The 22,595-nt window shown below is 43.4% G+C and overlaps 1 protein-coding gene across 8 annotated transcripts in view; it reads left to right on the forward strand.

Moving 5' to 3' along the window:
- ACACA (acetyl-CoA carboxylase alpha) overlaps positions 1–22,595 on the forward strand; it is a 322,008-nt gene that overhangs the window by 255,473 nt on the left and 43,940 nt on the right. For all 8 annotated transcript variants that reach the window (XM_056128109.1, XM_056128108.1, XM_056128110.1 and 5 more), the window contains one exon: positions 21,516–21,659. In XM_056128109.1, coding sequence (XP_055984084.1) covers positions 21,516–21,659 — 144 coding nt within the window. The remainder of the gene's footprint in view (positions 1–21,515; positions 21,660–22,595) is intronic.

Below are 22,595 nucleotides of genomic sequence, written 5' to 3' on the forward strand. Positions count from 1 at the left end.
TATGTATGTACCTGTGTAGAGAGGAAATGTGGGCAGTATGCACGAGCTTTTAGACTGTACACATTTGACCCCCACCTTTTTGAGTCTTCATCCTTTATGTTAAACACTGGGGTGAAGAATAAGGAGGGAGGGGCTGTGCAGAGGTTGTAGGGAAAAAAAAATCTGTGTGCAAGTGCCGATCCCGTTGACCCCTTTGAAAATTGAAATAATGATAATGCGCGTCTCCTGACTGCATCAAAGTATCAGCACATCAAAAGCCAGGAGGCATGAAATGCAAATGATAAAGTGAAAGCAGATGGATTGTGCATGATCGCCTGATGCCCAATGAATTTTAAAAGGTGCCGGTTTGTCAGGGGGGGTGGGCGGAGGGCTGAAATAAACACGTTATCCCTGCAATTTTTTTTTTGTTCTTGACGCTCACTCCTGACAATATTTTTTCACACTTGAGTGAACACCCACTCCATCTCTCTCCCTCTGTCCCTCTCTTTCTCTTTCTCTCCTTTCCATCTCCATCTCTACCTTCCCCCACCTAACACACACACACACACGCACACACACACACACACACACACCTCTTACACGTCTCCGGTCATGTCGCTGCAGCTCCAGTGGAAATAATAAGATATAAACCACGAGGTTGTTATTTGCATAGAAATAGCATGGAGCCCCAGGCAGCGAGGGAGAAGGACACAGGGATCATTTGTCTAAAATTTTAATGAAAACTTTTGCTGAGGCAGAGATTTTTTAAAAACTTTCTTTCTCCCTGCTATTCTCTTTCCCTCCCCAAATCGCTTTTCTGGTTTGACTTAACCTGGTTCAATTTGAAGAGAAAGGAGTGACACTCTACATATCATGCACCTATAAATGTAGCCGCGTGTGAATTGTTTGTTCTTTTTTAACAGATAACGAAGCTGGGGAGAGACACATCCCCAACTTGGTACATTGTAGAGATGTGCCAAGCTTTTATGGCTACACTCCATCTCAGTGTTCACGTGACACTGCCCGTTGTTAGCCAACCTGTTCTTAATTAGTTTAGATCTTCCTACCTTTTGCTTTCCCAAACTCTTTATTTTTAAAAGGATTGCTTTTTGTAGCCAGCAGTAGTAACCTGAATATAAAACATAAGAATTCAGCAGTTTTGGTGGATTGTTTTGTTTTGACTTTTTACCCTTATTTTTAGTGTTATCACTGTACATGCAATGTGTTTTATTCATGGGCACCATTGTTTACTACTTTTTATTTCATTTTTTATTTTTTTAATTTTATCTTTGGGGAAGGCCACACTGGCTCATGGGCTTTATCCTGAGTCTGTGTTCAGGGATCTCTCACTCCTCACAGGGTTTGAGAGATCATATATGGTGCTAGGGATCAAATCCAGGTAAGCGCCTTACCTACTATAAAGCTTTCTGGCCCCTATCACCAGAGGTGTTTCTCAGATTTTTGTTTTTATCTTCTTCCCCTTGTGAACTCAGTATTTGTATAGTTTTTCTATTTCTGCCTTGTGCTTGTTATTTGTACAATACTCATGGGCTGGATCAATAGCACAGAAAGTAGAGCGTTTGCTTTGCACACAGCCAACCCAGTCGGCCCAAGTTCGATTCCTTCGCCCCTCTCAGAGCACCTGGCAAGCTACCAAGAGTATCTTGCCCACACGGCAAAGCCTGGCAAGCTACCCGTGACGTATTCGATATGCCAAACACAGTAACAACAAGTCTCACAATGTTACTGGGCCCGCTCGAGCAAATCGATGAACCACGGGAGGACAGGAACAGTGACAGTGACAATATTCATAATACTATCAGATAGTAGAAATAGGAGATGTACTTGCCTTGCATATTGCTGACCCCTGTTTAATCCCCTGCAACGCATTCAGTCCCCCAAGCACAGAGCCATGACTAAGCCATGAGCATAGCCCCTGGGTATGTCCCCCACCCCTGCACCACCACCAAAATAAAAAGCAAGTTAGAGGGATAATAACTGGGGTTTCTTGAATGTTGCAAAAGTAGATTTGGCATTTGAATTAAATACATGGCCTGGTGATTGGAGGCAGTCTGGATGACTGTATGAAACTTAAGATCAAGAACATTTAGGCCCAGGAGATGGCTCATGGGCTGGATACAGGCTTCATGTACATGAGCCCCAGGTTCAATCCCTGGCATAGTATGGTCCACCAGTACCAACCCCCATGAGCACTGCTAAGCTGTGACCCCCAAAACAAACAACCTTCTCCCAATGGTAACTTTTAGATTGTTTGGGGACCATACCTAGTGGTATTTGTGGGTGACCCCTGGTATGGTTCTCAGAAGTCACTCCCTGGTCACTCCCTCTCTGCTGCAGAGCCTTATCTCCTTGACCCCTGACTTTTAAATTTAATAATCCTCCAACCTTCTCCATTCAAGCATTCCTCCCCTCCCTTGTATTTAGCACATTTTAAATAACATCAAGGGGGCTGGAAAGATAGTATAGTGAATAGGGTGTTTGCTTTGCATCCAGCTGACCTACATTTGATCCCTGACACCCCATATGGTCCCCTGAGTCCATCAGAAGTGATCCCTGAGCTCAGAACCAGGAGTACGCCCTGAGCATTGCCAGGTGTGGTCCAAAACCAAATGAAACAAAAAATAAGAACAAAAAAGACCTAGAACAATATCTCATGGTGGATAGGCTGGAAGCAACAGGTTTTACAAGACAGCACTATAGACTAGCCTTGTCTATTTGCTATCGGCTTGTGAGAACCTCTCTGTTACCAGATAAATCAGAATTTGCCATTTATAACTCATTCTCTGCAAAGTAATCAAATACAGAGGTAAGACATGTGCCTTTCTTGGTGTGATAGATGGTATAAGTTTCTTTTAATTTATAACAGTATGTGACATTCTTGTGATGTAAACAATTTTTAAAGCATTTTAAAATCTTTCACTCTTTTTTGTGGGGGGGGGAGCATTTTCATAATCTTAGCCCCCTCTTAATGAGATCAGGTCCCTTATTTCCACTGAATCTTTCGAGGGAAAAGGAAGTTATATGATGTGTGTGGCCGTGGCTGTCAGCCATATAGGATACTGATTCTGCTAATCTTGCTTTTGAGATTTGGTATGCTCCCTTCTTGGATCTCGGTTTTTAAATACATTTTTTGGTCCGCAATATGAAGTGTGAAGCTGTCTCTGATGCTGTTGGGACAGCCTTGGTACCTCCCATGAACTCTGGGGGGCCTACATTATGCATTTTTTAAACTCACTTGTGGCACACAACGAGGGTGAATCAGAAATGCTTAAGAAGGTTCTGGGCGATGATGTGGCTCTCTGTGAGGCAGCATCATCACTTTCAGATAACTTGAAGAGTTAGAATAGTAATGAGTATGGAGCTTACTGCCCGGAAGATGGCTGAGGGGCTTAGAGAACTTTCCAGGCAAGCACGAAGTAGTGTGCTCATAGGGCTGGGGCTGGAGCTCAGTGGCAGAACGCTTGCCTTGCCGAAGTGAGACCCAGGGCTCCATCTCCAGCACCAGCCCAGGAAGTGGGGGATGGTTCCTCTCCATGCACTGAGGTGATTGGAATAGTCCCACACTGATCTGCAGCAGAACAGGAGTGTGACAGTATGGACCTTCCAGGTCCGGGGGGAAAGAGTGACTTCTGTTTGTGTGTGATAGCAGGCAATTTACTTCACTTTCCTGGGTCACAGTCACGTTAACTGTAAAATGGATTTACCTGGAAATATAAAATAGCAAATTATTATAAAATAGTATATAATGGACTTTTGTGAGAATTGAGTTAATACATGTAAATGATTGACACTGTTGTCTTCCCTGATGAGTGTACATTTTAGGTTCTTTCCTCTGCTCCTCTTTTCCCAGGCCCTGGAAACAATATATAAACACAACATTTTGGGGAGCCAGAGTGATAGTACAGTAGGTACGGTGCACCCAGGTTTGATCCCCAACATGCCATATGCTACCCCCACCCCCCACTACCCAGCACTGCCAGGAGTGATTCTTTTTTTTTTCTTTTTTTAATGAATCACCGTTACGTACAGTTACTGGCTTACAAACTTTTGTACTTACGTTTCATTCACACAGTGATTGAGTACCCATCCCTCCACCAGTGCCCATTCTCCACCACCAGTGTTCCCAGTATCCATCCCCCCATCCCCTACCCCCCACAGGCTCATTCCCTTTTACAGGAGTGATTCTAGATGTCAAGTCAGGAATAAACCTTGAGCATTGCAGGGTGTGGTACAAAAGGCTGAATAAATAAATAAACACAAGATTCTCTATAAGATTCTTCAAAAGCAAAACCCCCTTAAGGAAATACGTTAGGTATTATCCTTCACTGTTGTAGTTTCTTCATTGACTTTCCCACTCAGTGCTTTCTAAAGACAATCACGCTACTTTGGAAAGCCATTAACATGAGCGACACCATGTTTGGTCCTTACAGGGTAGTATATGTGTCAGTCATCTGTCTGCAAGAGTCCCCAGGGACTTGTTGATACAATAGCCCATAATCACTCTGAGGATCAGTGAAGCAATTTGCATTTTTAAAAGTCCCTAACTACCTATTTCCACAATAGACAGTCCCTGTCCTCCTGTAGTTCCAGATGGGATCAGGCTCCTTTCTAAAGAGGGCATTTTAGCCTACTCTCTGAGTAAATCCTTGCTTCCGCGTGATGAAGGACCTCTTAGAAAGGATTATATTGTACCGATCACCTTAGTTTTTAATCCTTGCCCTGCCTCCAAACATAACCATTTACAAAATATGGGTAAATTCAACTGGGCTCAGTTTAAAAGGTTATTTTGTTGTTTTACGTTCCTCAGCTTTGGTAGGAAACCAGATCAGGCTTTGACTCCGGTCCTGAGTCTTGGTGCTCTGCCTCAGCCTGGTTCTGAGATCTCACAGCATGAAGTGGACCCTCCGAGATCCATTACAGATATTGCCTCTGACTCCCTGAGAGCACACAATGATCCAAAGGCCATTGTCTTGGGAGCACCTTCAGGTATTGAACCAGAACTTGTGGATGAAGTAGGCTTCAAGACCCACCTGGGGGCTTTGAATAAAGGTGCAGGAATTAACATGCTTGACAATATAATTGTGAATGTGTTCAAAATTATAAGACCTTTAATTTTTATTATTATCAACTGTTTTTAAAAAACTGAGGTCTAATTAAAAAATATTTCAGATACAAAGCAGTAGAAACCTTAGATTAAAAAAAAAATAGCAAGGAGCTGTAGAAATAATAGCACATGACTAAGCTGGGTTGAAGTGCCAAGCACCACATAAGTCCTGCCAAGAGTAAGCCTTGAGCATCTCAGGGTGAGGTCCAAAAACCAAAATAATAATAAAAATTTTAAATAGTAAACAGAAGTTCATTATTTCTGTCTCTGCCATTTATTAGCTACATAATATTAATCTACCCAGGTCTCAATTTCCTCTATGTAAAAATGTGCTTCTTACTCACCTTACAGTAAAGACCAGAGGATCTCAAAATTTTTTTAATTTCTTGTAATATATCATGCTATGAAGATGTTATTGATTTATAGCTGGGTCAGGAAGGAGAGAGACTGAGAGTGGGGTTTAAAAATACTGCTATTGGCATATTTGTGAGATTACAATTTAGTGACATGAAAATTACATATACTAGTAAGATTTGGTATAGGAGTGGTAGAGTATAATTTAATTTTTTTTTTAAAACTTTGGACCAGGGATGTGGCTCTGTGGTAGAAAATGCTTTGCATGTGTGGTCCTTATCTCGGGCACCATGTTTCCTTCTCCCCAACCCTATACCCCAGCGCTTCCTGGTACAGCTCACCCTTTCTTTTTTTCTTGGACCCTGGAATCAAACCCAGGGCCTCTCAGAAGTGTTCAGGGGCTTACTCCTGGTTCTGTGTTCAGGGATCACTTCTAGTGGAGCTCAGGGAGCCATATGTGATAAATTTGTGTCAGGAGGTTGCAAACCAAGTGGTTTTTACACTGAGACACATCCCCAGCTTCCCATCTTGTATCTTCACTATATTTTAGAAAAATAGATAACAGTGATCATGATGGTGGTAATGGTGAATAGATGGGAATAGAAAGTTGGGAAGAGAAAGATCCTCAAAATTCCAACCATCCAGGACTGGAGTGAGAGTACAGTGGGAAGGGCGCTTGCCTTGCATGCAGCCAACCATTGTTTAATCCCTGGCATCCCATATGTCTTTTGTACACTATGAGGAATAATTTCTGAGTGCAGAACAAGGAGTAAACCCTTAGCACCACTGGGTGTGATACATAAAGAAAAATCAAAAGTTCAACCATCCAACTGTTGTTTGAATTTCCTCTGTGACACCACTGTCAAACATTCATTCAGGGGTGGAGCAGTAGTACAGCAGGTAGGGCATTTCCTAGCTGACCTGGGTTCAATTCCCAGCATCCCAAATGGTCCCCCGCATACTGCCAGGAGTAATTCCTGAGTGCATGAGCCAGGAGTAATCCCTGTGCATTGCCGGGTGCGACCCCCAAATTTTTTTTTCCTTAAATTTTTATTAGTGAAACACCATGAGGCACAGTTATAGACTTACAAATCTCTGTGCTTGGGTTTCAGTTATACAGTGATCGCATACCCATTCCTCCACCAGTGCCCATTCTCCACCACCACTGGTCCCAGTATCCCTCCCACCCCCCATCCCCCCTATCCCACCCTACCTCTGTGACAGGGCATTCCCTTTTGTTCTCTCCTTTTGAGTGCTGTGGTTTGCAAAAGAGACATTGAGTGGCAATCATGTTCGGTCTATAGTCTACTCTCATCACGTATCTCCCATTGTGAGAGGATCCTCCCACCACCCTTTATTTGGTGCTCCCTTCTCTATCTGAGCTGCCTTCTCCCCTAGTGTGTGCAGCTGGCCTCAAATCCATGGAGTATTCCTCCTGGTACTTATCTCGGCTATTCTTGGGTGTTAGTCTCCTATTTGTTACTTTATGTTCCCCAGATGAATGCAGTCTTTCTATGTCTGTCCCTCTCTTTCTGACTCATTTTGCTTAGCATGATACTTTCCATGTGTACCACTTGTATATGAATGTCTTGACTTCACTTTTCTAACAGCTGCATAGTACTCCATTGTGTATATGTACCAAAGTTTCTTTAACCAGTCATCTGTTCTTGGGCACTCAGGTTTTTTCCAGATTCTAGCTATTGTAAACAGTGCTGCAATGAACAAACAAATGCAGATGTCACTTCGACTATACTTTTTTGCCTCTCTGGGACATATTCCCAGGAGTGGAATTGCTGGGTCAAATGGGAGCTCAATTTTTAATTTTTTGAGAATCGTCCATACTGTTTTCCGAAAGGGCTGAACCAGTCAGCATTCCCAGGAGCAGTGAAGGAGAGTCCCTTTCTAGCCACATCCGTGCCAACACCGGTTGCTTTTGTTCTTTTGGATGTGGGCCAGTCTCTGTGGTGTGAAATGGTATCTCATTGTTGTTTTGATCTGCATCTCCCTGATGATTAATGATGTAGAGTATTTTCTCATGTTCCTTTTAGCCATTCGGATTTCTTCTTTGAGAAAGTTTCTGTTCATTTTGTCGCCCCATTTTTTGATGGGGTTGAATGTTTTCTTCTTGTGGAGTTCAACCAGTACTTTGTATATCCTTGATAACAACCCCTTGTCAGATGTGTATTCAGCAAATATCCTTTCCCATTCTGTAGACTGTCTTTGTATTTTGGTCACTGTTTCTTTGGAGGTGCAGAAGCTTCTTAGTTTAAGATAGTCCCATTTGTCTATCTCTGTTTTCACTTGCTTGGCCAGTGGCATGACATCTTTGAAGATACCATTAGCTTCAATGTCACGGAGGGTTTTACCAACTTTGTCTTCAATGTACCTTATGGATTCCGGTCTGATGTTGAGGTCTTTAATCCATTTTGATCTTACTCAAAAAATTTTTTAAAAATTTTTTAAAAATTTTAAGCATTCATTCAGTTATGCTTGAAAATCTCAACTGTAAGAGAGTTGGCCAATTCCTTTGAGCTGTGTAAAGTTCTTCCATATATATGACTAAAGTCTATTTCCAACAAAAAACTCTCTGACTCTTTATCTCTGTCTTTCTCACTCCTTTCCCCCACCACCCCCCTCACATACACACCTCTCAAGTGCTTGTCTACATCTGACTCTGGGAGTGATCCCACTGGTGCTCAGGGGACCATGCTTGACCACTGGTGCTCAGGGAAGTGCTTGTCTACACCTGACTCTTGGGAGTGATCCCTCTGGTGCTCAGGGGACCATGTGGTATCCATAGGATCAAATCTGGGCCTCCTACATAACAAAACATGTGCTCAGGCCCCTGAGCTATTTCTCTGTCCCACAAATTTCTCTACCAAATGATCAAAACAGGAACGAGAGACATAGTACAATAGAGAAGGTTCATGCCCTGCGTGCAGCCAACTGGGTTCCATCCCTGACACTACATATGGTCTTCCAGGCACTGCCAGGGAGATCCATGAGTACCACTTGGTTATGGCCCCAAAACCAAAAAAATTAGGATCAAAGCCATTCCCAGTTCAATGGTCTGACTCAAATATAATTAAATAGAGTTTCTTTCTTTCTTTTTCTCTCTCTTTTGTTATTTTAGAGGAGAGGTGGGGGAGGGGCGCACCCAGCTGTGCCCGGGGCTTACTCCTGGCTCTGCAATCAGGGCTCACTCTTGGTGGGCTCGGGGATCATGTGAGGTGCAGGGACTGAACCCAGGTCAGCCACTTGCAAGACAGGCACGCTACCCACTATACTATCTCTCTAGCCCACTTAAATGGAATCTTTTCTATGTACTCTTACTTTCATAATCTGACCTCATTTGTCTCAGGAACAAATAAGAATGAAGATAAAATTGCTATTCCAGGATAGAAACTAAAAATATGAAGTAAGTAGTAATTATAAGGAAAAGAACTAAAACTTACCACCACTTTGAAGTACTCCCTAGAACCTTGGAGTCTGCTGCACAATATCACGCCAGGCTTTTGGAGCTTGATTATCTCTTGCTTCTCATCTATGGACCCACCACTGGAAAATTAGGGGTGGTATAAACTAGTTTAAAACTCATGTGGCTCAAGATTTGGTAGTACTTTTTTCCAGATTGGTGAGTATGACATAGACTGAAGTAAATATAACTCTAAGAGCACACAAACCAAAGCAAACTGCTGAAGTTTATTACTCCCGCACACCAGTGAGAAGTCTCTAGTTACTTCATGTCTTTGAGCCTTCTCTACATCTCTGCCCTCTCTCCAGAATGTGTTTCTTTTTTTTTTTAATTTTTTTTTTTTATTGAATCACCATGAGATAGTTACAAAGCTTTCATGTTTGAGTTTCAGTCATACAATGGTCAAACACCCATCCCTCCAGCAGTGCACATTTTCCACCACCAATGTCTCCGGTACACCCCCTCCCCACCTTTCTAGCCCTCCCCCCGCCTCCATGGCAGACAATTTCCCCCATACTCTCTCTCTACTTTGGGACATTATGGTTTGCAATACAGATAACTGAGAGGTTATCAGGTTTGGTCCTTTATTTACTTTCAGCACACATCTCCCATCTCAAACTTTTCCTCCGACATCATTGCCTTAGTGATCCCTTCTCTATTCCAGCTGCCTTCTCCCCCAGCTCTTGAGACAGGCTTCCAACTATAGGGCAGTAGAGAATATGTCTTTCAACTCCCTTGATTCTGTTGCTTCTTGAGTCTAAGCCTCTACTTTTTAGGTTTTTTAGCATGTGAGTCTCTGCATTTTCTACCTCTAATAATAAAACATTGTTCCAGAACGCAAGTAAGTGCTCTCTTAGGACCATGAGCATGCTCCCATTGGCAAGGTAGTCAGCTTCTTCATTTTCCAGTCAGTCACATAACACCTAATGCTGGATTTTCCTCACCTTTCTCTCTACTGTTCATAGCTCTGTCTTTGCAGATCAGTGTTCATTTGAAGCCTTGCCATTGCAACTCTACCCCCTCTTCTCCCCTTAACCTTTCTTCTTCCCCCCAACCCTTGCCTGAAACCCAAGTAAATTAGCTTCTCACCTCTGCTCTCTTGTTTAAAAAAAAAAAGAAAAAATCCCATCCTCCTCCAGCAGTGTCTGCTCTTGGATTTGCAGTCAGCAGCCATCTCCAATAACCATCAGGCTGTCAGCTTTGCAGCTCCCCACTACCTCCCACCTCCCCCATCACTCACTAGAGGAAAAAGAGAGCCAGAGCAAGAGCTTGAAATATATCATGCAATAGTGTATCATGAATTTGTTGTGAATCACAGTGGTGAAGCAGGTTTATTTATTTCTGAGACCTTAAATCAATACAAAGTAGGTCTCTTAGTTCTGAAGCTGGGATGGAGTGTGAAAAAATGAGCCCATTGTACTCTTAAAACTTTGGGGAAAGGAGATGACAGCTATATAATTCCATTTACCAGGCACTAGGGGCTTTAATGTGAAGGTGACAGGGAGCTCTTTGTGCATTTAGAGCACCATATCTTCTAAATAAAAGATCTGTAGACTTGATAGTGGAGCATAGCTCCAAGTTTAATAATCTCCAAGCATTAGACTGAGCCAATATGTTCCCAAGTCAGAGAGGTCCCCTCCAAACACTCATAAATTAAAAGTGCAAGAACCGGCATGTGTTAGTAGATTAGAAATGCAAGGACTCCAGTCTTTTCTAGGAGAAAGACAGACCTGGGCCCTGGCTGTTCAGCATTCTTGGGATTATCCCCTGTGCGTGGATCCAAATTTCACTGTGCTCCCTCCCATTCAGAGTGGCTGTCCTCACTGTCTAATCGTCTAATGTACATAGTCAGGAATGTTGACGTAGGAAAGGGTGTGCTTTAAGACTGTTTAGATTGAACTACACATTTTCATGCTCAGGCTTTAAGGTTTTTTGTTGTTATTGCTGTTGAGTCTTGTTTGGATCTTGCTTTTTTTGGGGGAGTGTCGAGGAAGAGTGGAGGGGTAGGGAGGGCTACACTCAGCTGAGCATAGGGCTTACTTCTTGCTCTGTGTTCATAATATCACTCCTGGCGGTGCCTGGGGGACCATATAGGGTGCTGGGGATCAAACCTGGTTCAGCCACATGCAAGGCAAGCTCCTTACCTGCTGTCCTATATCTTTTATTATAGTTTTCATAGGACCAGAGATATATATGGCTCAGTGATAGAGCACTTGCCATGCATATGGAGGACCTGGTTATAGTCCTGGGCACCATCCAAAAAAAAAAAAAAAGGGAAAGAAAAAAGCCAGGAATGTAGCTCAGTGGTAGAGCACTAGCCTTGCATATTTGAGTTTTCACACCAGTGTCATTTTTTAAAAAATTAGTATGCACCTAAGAGAAATGAATAAATCAGTGTAACTAAAAAAAATACCCACCCAAATTTAAACAACAGCATAAGATGCAAATGTGAGAAGTCAAGACTGTTGGAATATAAAATTAAGATTTGGCTTTCTTCATTTTCTTTCAGACCTTTTGATAAAACACACCTTTTCTCTATAGTTAAAGCAGGTTTATGCAGCTAAGTAGAGCAACTTTCATATAATATGACTTTCTGTTATATAGCTTTACTAGCTTACTTCTTGTCTGGGTAAAGAGTTTTAAAAGAAAAACCAGTGTCTATACTGGGGAAAGCTGAGGAACAGGAAAATTGAACTATTAACTTTACTCGGGAAAGCCAGTATACATTTTCTAACCACTTAACAAAAAAAAAAAAAAAAGATTTATTCTGCATGTAGTTTCAACTCGCGGAAAATTAAAATCAACACTGAATTTTTATACAGATTTAAGGATAATGGCAGTTCACATGCAAGTATTGTGTGCCTGTTTGTCTAAAGTTTTGTTCGAATTCTGTGGATATATTAAAGCTGATTCCTGCTTTCATGGAACCTGAGGTTTAAACTAATAGATAAGAGTAGGCATTTTATGTATTGGGGTGGGGGGATGAAATTCCTGCCCACTAGTTTCAAAAGAAGAAGCAAAAGGGAAAGATGCAGAGATGAACAATCAATGCTACTCCTCAAGAAATCCATCCTGGGAGGCAAGGGGAGGAGGTGATAACACTAGATCAGTGATGGAGGGAAGCGGTGCTGAAGTCTTTTATGCTTGAAGCCCTGTCGTTAGTGGTATTGTTAATGATAATGACGGTGCCTTTTGAAAACCCATTTTGAAAAGAGGATCATGGGCTGGAGAGATATGGCAGTGGGTTGAGCTTGCACATAACTAGACCTAGGTTCAATCCCTGGCACCCAACATGGTCCTCAGAGCCAGGAGAGATCCCTGCGCGCAGAGCCAGGAGTAATACCAGATGTGCCTACCTCATCCCCCCAGGTTTTTTTTTTTAATTTAAATAAACCAAGCCCTGGCACGCTATAAACTCTTTGTGTAGCCACTGGTATCCACAAGCAGCCAGTCACTCATATCAGTATCAACCATGTATCTCACACCTTTTAAACTGGTTTGGATTTTATTCTGTTTCAGAGATTAAACCCTAGGCCTCATATATATATAGAGTACTTTCATATATATAGAGTTCCACCATAGTATAATCCCCAATCCTTATTTTTAAGAACCATTTGATTAAAGACTGGTACTTAGGGACCTGGGGATGTGACAAGTTATAGAGCACATACTTAGGGTGTATGAGACTTTGAGTTCAATCCTTGGTACCACATCACTCCTCCTCCCAGCCACTCTGCCAGCAACACCAGGAGTGCCCCTATTTAAAAAAATAAGTAAAATGTCTGATATTTAGAATGAAATGTACAGATAATCCTGGGTTAAAGAAATAGTATAGGGATTAAGGAGTTTGCCTTGCATGCAACCAACCCACATTCAGTTCCCAACACTGCATGGTCCCCAGGCATAGGGAACAATTTCTTAAATGTAGACAGAAGTAGGGGCCAGAGCGATAGTACAGCAGTAGGGTGTTTGCCTTGCATGTGGCCCATCCAAGTTCAATCCCTGGCATCTCATATGGTCCCCCAAGCACCACCAGGAGTAATTCCTGAGTGCAGAGCCAGGAGTAACCCCTGAGCATGGGTTTCATCCAAAAAGGGGAAAAAAAGAAAACCTAAAAAAAAAAAGTAGGCGGAAGTATCTTCCAGCACTGCTGTATATGGCCCAACAGCCAGCACAAATAGAAAAATCCTCATCATTTATCTAACCAGAAAATGACAAGTAGTTTCTATAGATATAACCCAAAAAAGATGAAAGGTTGTAAATAAACATGCAAATAATCTTATCAGACATTAGGGAAATACATTAAATCCATAATTTAGATAAACTATAATGAAATAGATGTACATATGTGTGTGTGTGTGCATGCGCGCACATGCATACACACAATAATTGGGGGTATTTGGGCCATCTTTGGTGGTGCTCAAGACTTATTCTTGGTTTTGCACTCAAGGATCTTTCTTGGCAGGGCTCAGGGGACTGTATGGCGTACTGAGTTCAACCCAGGTTGGCCATGTGCAAGGCAAGTACCTTATCTGCTGTGCTGTCTCTTTAGCCCCAGGAAAATAATATTTTTTAGTAGTAGTAGTAGTAGTAGTAGTAGTAGTAGTTTTAGGCCACACCCTGCAGTACTCAGGGTTTATTCCTGGTTGTATGCTTGAGGTACCATTTTGAGTGCCAGGAATGGAACTTGGGTCAGCCATGTACAGGGCAAGCACTCTGCTCACTATATTTTAAATGGCAAGCGTTGGTGAGAATACAAAGCAACTTTTGTTCATAAATATTTGATAGGAACATTTGGCTTTTCTTTTCAAATAAAAAGTTTTACACTTAAGGGGGCTGGAGTGATAGCACAGCGAGTAGGGCGTTTGCCTTGCATGCGGCCCAACCCGGGTTTGATTCCCAGCATCCCATATGGTCCCCTGAGCATAGCCAGGAGTAATTTCTGAGTGCATGTACCAGGAGTAACCCCTGTGCATAGCTGGGTGTGACCCAAAAAGCAAAAAAAAAAAGTTTCACACTTTTAAGATATCAAATTAGTGTCCAATTCAATCAGCCTAATCAGTGACTGAATAAATAGCAGTACTCCTACATTAAAAAAAAAAGATATCAAGCTAATATTCTTAAAAGAAATGAAAATATATACCCACACAAAAACCTACACATGAATATCTATATAGCCCCTTTATCAAAAATAAAAACAGGACTGATTAAAGTTACTTAGTGATAGAATGCTTTCCTCAATGCCCAGGGTTCAATCCCTAGCATCTCAGAACACTAGAAGCAACCTAAAAGTCCACCAACAGGCAAATAGATGAACAAGTTGTGCTTTCATAAAGCGGAATACTAATCAGCAGTAAGGCAGAACTTCTGCACCTGCAGCCGAGGGAATCTCTGTGTGTGGTACTAAAGGGAAAGAGACTTGGATGATTACCTGCTTTGGGCTCCACTTCCATGACAGTCCAGAAAATTACTGTACTGCCGAAACAGTAGTTGTCAGGGGTGGGAGAAGGGGACTAATTACCAATGAAAGGATACATTTGGGCCCGGGCGAGAGCACAGCGGGTAGGACATACACTCAGCCAGTTCCCCAGCACAAGTGATTCCCCGAGCCCGCCAGGACTGATCCCTGAGCACTGCCAGGTATGGCCCCGAAACAAAAACCACGAACAGCAAATGAGAGAACACTACATCCTGAGTACGGTGGTATAATCACTATAAGTTTGTAAGAATTTATAAAATTGCCTCCAAATGGGCAGTTTTACTGTATATAAATTATACCTTCATGAGCTACACTTTACAAAAAGCTTTTCCAGGACTGGGGAGAAAGCTTACCTGGCTAGGGTACTTGCTTTGCATGCAGGAGCCCTAGACTTGATCCTTAATTCCAAATGGTCCCCTGAGCACTGGCAGGTGTGACCCAAAAAACAAAAACAAACCTTTTTCAAATTTGAAGCAATTTATTGTCACTGCTTTCAAGTTTGTAGCTAAATGAACAGTTGCTGGATTGCTGAGATAATTATCTTTTGGCAGTTTTCTCTTTGGAAGCCTGTTTCCCTCATACATTTCCCTCATGCGTGATGAGTTAAACTGTCATGTGGCTCTGTTATACTCCCTTTACATTAAAAATGAGTCTATCTTCCTTCTACAGTCTACTTGCAAATCCTGTCATCCTTTTACCACCTAACTCATTCCTCCATTGCACCTACTCAGTAAATGGAGGTCTTCAGTGCTGTTTCTGGTCTGCATCTCAGGCTCTTTTAATACCTTTTCTTTTCCTCATAATTCAGTTCCATTGCTTCATGTATTCATTAGCAAAACAGATCCCTTCATAACTTAGCATTTATGGATATGATAAGACGATGATTTTAGTTTGGAGATACTTGGAGGCCACTTCCAGCAGGAGTTGCTTCTAGCTGTACTTGAGGAATGCTGGGAGAGGAAGTTGTATCTCGTAGTTTGTGCATGAAGAGACTGTCTTTTAGAACCCCTGAATATTTTTGACTACATTGATCTGGTCTTGTCTACCTAGAGATTTTGTTCCATTCACCCCTGTATATATTTCTGGAGAAACATTTACGCAGTGACATGGGCTGTACCACTTAAAATTGTTAATTGGAGATTGAATTACTTTAAGCTTTTAAAAATGTAGCCTCTTAGGTCATGGAGGAGGTTGCTAGCAGTACGGAGTGGGTGAACTGTTGGGTTTATCTTTTTCTCTTTCCTCTGTTTGTCTCTCATCCTTCCTCCTTTCCTTTGTCCCTATTTTACCACTTTTTTCCTGCTTCCACATTTTTTTAAAATCACCGTGATACACAGTTACAAAGTTTATAGTTGAGTTTCAGTCATAAGGTTTTCCAACACCCATTCCTTCGCCTGTGTACATTTCCTGCCTCCAGTGTCCCCAGTTTCCTCCTGCCCACCCCACTGCCCCACCCCTTACCTCTATGGCAGACACCTCTCTCTCTCTCTCTCTCTCTCTCTCTCTCTCTCTCTCTCTCTCTCTCTCTCTCTCTCTCCTCCCCCCACTACTCCCCTCTCCTACCCTCCCCTCTTCTCCTCTCCGCTCTGATTTTCCTTTTAGGCACTATGGTTTGCAATACTGTTACTGAAAGGGTATCATGTGTATCACTTTACCTCCTTTCACCACTCAGTCCTTGTCCAGAGTAATCATTTCCAGGTCTCATTATCATACTAGTCATACTAGTCCCTTCGGTATCCTAACTACATGCCCCTGCCTCCACATTTTATTTTTTATTTATTTATCTATTGCTTTTGGGGTCACACGCAGCAATGCTCAGGGATTACTCCTGGCTCTGCACTCAGGAGTTACTCCTGGCGGTGCTTGGGGGACCATATGGGATGCTGGGAATTGAACTTGGTTCGACCACATGCAAGGCAAACACCCTACCCGCTGTGCTATTGCTCCAGCCCCTACTTATAGCTATCTTTCTGTCTAAGCCAAGCCTTTATCAGTAACCTGACTAACCACAAAGTGGCTTTATTACCTGGGTGGTGTGGGGAGGGCCTCTTTTTTTTTTTTTTAATTTTATTGAATCACCGTGAGATAGTTACAGACTCTCATGTTTGGGTTACAATCACACAATAATAAAGCACCCATCCCTCCACCAGTGCACATTCCCCACCACCAATATCCCCAGTATACCCCCCCTTTCCCACCCTCCCTTTGCCTCCATGGCAGACATTTTTCCCCATAATCTCCCTATACTTTTGGACGTTATGGTTTGCAATACAGACCCTGAGAGGTTATCATGTTTGGTCCTTTATCCACTTTCTGCACACATCTTCCATCCCAACCGATTCCTCCAGCCATCTTTTTCTTAGTGATCCCTTCTCTATTCCAGCTGCCTTCTCCCCTTTGCTCAAGAGGCAGGCTTCCAGCTATGGAGCAATCTGTCTGTCCTGTGTATGTACTGTCCTTAGGTGTCAGCCTCATGTTATGTTGTTTTATACTCCACGAATGAGTGCAGTCCTTCTATCTCTCTTTCTGACTCATTTCACTTAGCATTATACTCTCCATGTATAGAGGAGGGCCTCTTAAGCAGTACTCAGGAGGTTCTCAGGCCCCTCTCTGTGATACTTGGTCAATTGGGCCAGATAGTCCAATGCTCAGTCCAAGGATGCCATGCTATTAGGGCCTGGCAGTGCTCAGGGAGCCATGTGGTGCTGGAACTCAAACTCAGATCCCAGCACATGCAAAGCAGACCTGTCACCATGGCCCCTCAGAGGGATTTTAAAATCTAGCATTATGGATAAAGGCCATTGACAGTGACAGATCAGAAGTTGACAAAGTCCCTCCTCAGATCCTCTTTAGAATGGAAATATCCTAATAAGCAAGAGAACTACAGCAAGGACTCCACTGATGTAGTTAGATGCAGGAGGATTTTCATGCTCTTTGCTTCTTAATTAGAAGATCGCCCTGCCCCACCTCCAATTCTTTGAAGAGGGAAAGACTGAATAAGAGGGAGAGCAGCAGTAGATTTCATTTTTTATTCTATTGATATGCATCATTATTTTTCACATCTTCAGCACAGGACTGCAGATATTTGCCTATGAGTCTGAGGGTCCCCACCATAATGTGTATACCAGGACAAAAGCAATTTTATAAAAATTTAGCTAAGTTGCATCCATGAAACTTGAAATCTCAGTGCCCATGCTGACAAATATCCTGACAAGTAAATACTACACTCTTTCAGTATTACATGGTGATTTCATTTGCACAAAACCTCACAATGCTCCACCACTTCAGTCAAGCGTCTGGAGCACTGGGGAAAGGAAGAACGTGTTTATCTTGATCTCCAAAAAGGGATTTAAGAGAGAGCGCAGGCGGTATATTAGACTGTTTTCATTGCCTGTCAGCTATGGTAAACCTGAGCTGTCTGCAGTGTCTCTAGATAAGCGGCAACAGCAGCAGAGGCGTTAGCATGTATGTATGATTGCTTTCATTTGTACTTCTTCTGTATCTCAAAATTTCTAAAGCTGTGTGTCTCTGCTAATCACCGGCTTTTAAACAGTGCCCTTAATTCTCAGGTCTACCAGCTTGCACTGAATGAAGAGCTGGGTGACACTTAGAGAGTTTATAGAGCGAGTAGATGAAGTTCCTCTTTCAGGTGCAGCCCACTGTCGATTGTGTTGGCCTGGCCACTCTTCAGCAGAAGCCCCAAGATGGTGCTTGTTCCCAGTATTTTGTGATACTACTTCTCCTCTAAAAGCAAGGTTGCAGCTAAATGGGGCCTCAGGAAAGTCACCTTTGCTTAAAGAGCTCCCTGGTCTAAATAATTACTGGTGCTTATTGGGAGGATGAATGGAAAGTTTGTAATGTGAGGTAGGAACTGGGAAAAGAATAATTTGGGAAATAGAACACAGCAAAAGGCTTACCTATAAGTGCATTTGTACACATTGGAAAACTGATGACTGATGAATGAAGCTCACCTGCTTCATGAAATTGCTGAACAGGGTGGTTTCTGGAGAAGGCTAACAGGGCAACATTGAAAGCTGCCATTGGGGTTCTTCCTAGGGGGAAGGTTTCCCCTTGGCTTTCCTAGCTGCTGGTCAGGGCTTGCATGACTGTAGCAGTTTGAGCCTTTCTTTCAGAGCTAGGCAGAATGGATTTTTGGCCTAGGCCAGTTTCTGCTTCCTCAGTCAGAGCTTTTGTTGTGAAGTATTCTAAAATCATTAAAACCACTTGAGTCAGCAACAACCCCTATAAATCAGGAGCCATTGTGTGTGCCCTCCTTCTGCTGGTGCCTGCTCCAAACATACAGTCGTTGAAGATGAACTGAAGGGGACTGCTTTCTCTTCATCGCCAATTGTTAAGTAGCTGCGATTGTTAGCATTTGTTTGTGGTTAGTGAAGCAGGTTTCATTTCTATGTACATCCCACCCCCTCCCCCGCCTCCTAACTAGGGCTGACGAGAGAGAGAGATCTTTGGATGCTGTTACTTTGTCTTACAGTTTCTTTTCTTCTTGAATTTCCAAACTTAGGCACCCTTTTCCTGGGGCAAATGCCTCTTCAGCCCAAAAGTAATATTCTTGGTTGTGGTAAGTCCTGGCTAAGTTTCTTTTGGAACCCAGAGGAGATGAGCCAGAAATGTTGCTCTGTAGCCTTCTCAGAACAATGCCACAGCATCAGAACCCGGGTCTCTGCTTGTACAGTCAGGACATGCTAAGTTATTCAGCTCTTGCTTCTTCCAAATTCACGTCTTACTGGTTTGGAGGAGTATGGAATGAAAGGGCAAGTGGCGGGTCCTCTGGGCAGAATCTGGTTGCAGGGGAAGGGGCAGGGGGTGGGGGTGTCTTTGCTTCTTTGATGAGCAGGCAGAGTGCCGGGTGCAGGTGTATTTGAACAGCCAAGCAGTTCTTGGTCTACATCACCCTTTTGTCCAAGATTGGTCGATGACTAATTTTGGAGAGGTGTGAGATTCTAACTGGTTGAACATTTATCAAATCCTAGAGACAGTATTTCATAGATGGAAAAAAAAATGTGTTTATGAGTACAAGGATGTCCGCAGCTCGCTCTCTTTGAGGCAGCAAAGGATTCTTGGCTCCTGGCATAGATCAAGAGTATCATATATTCAGGGTTAACACAGTGTCTCCTTTTTATTTCTTTTCCCCCTTTCCAATTTTATTTTAATAATTAAAAATACTGCTGATCACACTGAATGACTTCTGGCAGAGAGGGATGCTGTCCCAGAAGGACCAGTTGTGGGCCATCGGGTTTATGATGCCCATAAAACCGGAGTCAGATCAGAGCATGAGTGACGGGTCCTGCCTCCGCCCAGGTCCCCCACCAGCTGACTCCTTGGGTATTTGTTGTGGGTGGGTGTTTTGTTCTGTTTTGTTTCCTGATGCATGTGTGCGTGTGCATGTGTGCGCACACTTAAAGATATAAATGAAACAGGTATGTAATGCCCTCTGCCTGTTAGAAAGACTAAAGCCATAAAAATAACAAACGGCGTGTATTTGCTAGAATGTCAAAGTTATGAGTTTATTTTGTAATGATGTGCTCCTGCCTTCATGAGGTAAACTGGCCGTGGCGGAGGTGTTATTAGTAATATGGACGCAGTGGAGCAGAAAGCCGAGTGACCGAGAGATCAGTGTATCAGTCAGAGAGAGGGCAAATGGAAAGAGACAGCAGGAGAATGAGAAAAGAGCCGCGGTGCCTGGGCTGAGATTATAGTCGCCTGCTCGGAGGAGGGGAGGCCCGTGTCAGCTGGGCTCTCCTCGGGTCTGCCCCATTCCAGGGGCGCCTCCAGCTCGGAGCTACCCACGAAGACCCACTCTGTGCACTGCCTGACTTTTATTTTTTATTTCGTTTTACTTTTCCTGTTTCTTTCCATGGAGTCTCTTCCACCAATTCTGGTTGAAGTTAAATGGAACTGAGGCCAGGTGGGTCACATGGAGGCCATCCCTTTGGTCACCAGGTTCCTCAGTCTTTGGGGGGTCTTGATGCGCAGGCCTGACCCAGAGCTCAGGAACTTTAAAATGCCTAACAGGAAGGAGCAAAATGGGAGTAAAGAGGCAGAATTCACTGCTCTTTCATTTATTAGCTTCTCCCCAGAGACTGGAAGTAAATAAAAGTTAGTAAGGAAAAAATTTTGTGTAGTAGTTATTTTCGAAAGGAGGCAGGGAGGGGAAAAGGAAAGGTACAATACAGTAAGCGCGCTACAACTGTTTAGAGCTCTCCAGGGCTCCCCCAGATGACTGGCAATTACTACACACTCAGCAGTTTGCAATAGTCAGTGATCAGGCCGCCCGACTTCCATCTGCTGGGTCAGAAAACCTCCCTCCCTAGAAGAAATTATTAACCAATCTTCAAGGGAAAAAGAAAGCCTACAATTTCTAAGTGCAAGAATATTTCCCCTCCTCTCTTTTAAAGGAAACGTGGTGGTTTCCAGTGCCAGGTGCACTTGGACCTCACAAGGGTTACACTCTTGCAGGGATCCATTGGCAACCAGGGCCCCAAATTTCCTAAGACCCTGGGAGAGAAGAATGGAGGAGAGACAGCTTGGATGTAAACCACTGCCCTGCACCCAACACACAAAGAGCATCAAAGGCTCACATGTTGCTTCAGGGTTTTACCAGCTTAGTGCTATGTGTGAGGAACAGCTTTCAAAACCAAAGGTGAAGGAGAAAGGCAAACCTCACCATACTTCTTTAACTGTGACTTGTCAGCTAAAGATTGTCAAACAATGGACGCATCCCCTCTGGCACAGCAGCTTTGCTAGGCTTGGGATGTTGAAGTCGCCTGGGTCTCAGGATGCCAGGCTTCACCTTCCCTGGCAGTTTCAACTCAGGGTCTCAGGATGCCTCTAATATCTGTGTGGTTGAGGGTGAGGGTGAGTTGCTGGTTTTTAAATTACAGCAGTATCTGTGATGGCTAAGTCTGTCTGCAGTTTTCTTTTTCAGGATGAAGGTCCATGGCGCCCCCTCTCTGCACCCCCTTCCACAGCAGCCTAGAGAGACTGTCTTGTGGATTTAAGAGCCATTTTCACAAGAACCGCGAAGGGTGTTTTGCCTTTCTTCCTGCCCGAGTGCACATCTTTCCTCTTGCTTGTCTTCCTAGGTTCTTGGGCGGGAGGTATATACCTCCAATAACCAGCTCGGGGGCATCCAGATCATGCACAACAACGGCGTCACCCACAGCACCGTCTGTGACGACTTTGAGGGGGTGTTCACGATCCTGCACTGGCTGTCTTACATGCCTAAGGTGAGCCCTCGACCCAGCACTGACAGAGCCCATCACTCACTGCCTCTGCACTTGGCATTTCCTTTCTTTGGTGGGTGCGGTTGAGGAGTGGACCACACCCATTGATTCCCAGGGACTATTCCCAACTCACTGCCTAGGGATCATTCCTGATAGTGCTGGGGTTTGAACCTTGGCCTCCTGCATGCAAAGCTTATGTTCAGCTCTTCAGTTCTCATGGGGACATGTTTTGTTTTGTTTTGTTGCAGGTGTATTTGGGGAAGGGGGCTATTTGTTTGCTTTTGAGTCCCACCCCAGCAGCACTTTGGTCTTATTCCTGGCTCTGTGCACAGGGATAACTCCTGGCTCGACTCAAAGGGACCATATGTGGTTCCAGGTCAGCTACATGCAAGACTAGCACCCTACCCACTGTACTATCACTCTGGCCTTGAAGCATGTTTGATTTTATTTTTGAGAATACACTCAGCAATACTCAAGGCTTACTCCTGGCTCTGTGCTCAGGAATCACTTCTGGTAAGACCCAGGGGACTCCGTGCAGTGCTGAGGATTGAGCTCTGGCATTTCACATGCAAAGCATGTGCTCCAGCCATTGAGCTGTCTTTCCTTGTTGGAATATAGCTCCAAATATTTTAGGCTTAACATTGGTTGCCCTTCCCCCCTTGCCAAGAGGAACTCAGGTTTATTACAGTGCTCCTGAGGCACTTCCATTCCATTGTGTTTATCTGTAAATTCTTCCCTATGCTTTCCCCCCCAACCAGTTAATCAGCTTTTCCCCCTAATCAGACTCTGTTAACTTGTAAGGTTAGATTCCTCAGAAATCTGTGATTTTATATGTATGCCTTTCTCCTCTCCTTATGTCTTTTGAATTAGTTTACTTTAAAGCAATGCCCTTTTTGTATAGATACAGGAAGACTGTTAACATTATACTTTGTAACTTGG

Source organism: Sorex fumeus, unplaced genomic scaffold, assembly GCF_029834395.1.
Source record: "Sorex fumeus unplaced genomic scaffold, SorFum_2.1 ptg000063l, whole genome shotgun sequence".
NCBI classification, from domain to species: Eukaryota; Metazoa; Chordata; class Mammalia; order Eulipotyphla; family Soricidae; genus Sorex; species Sorex fumeus.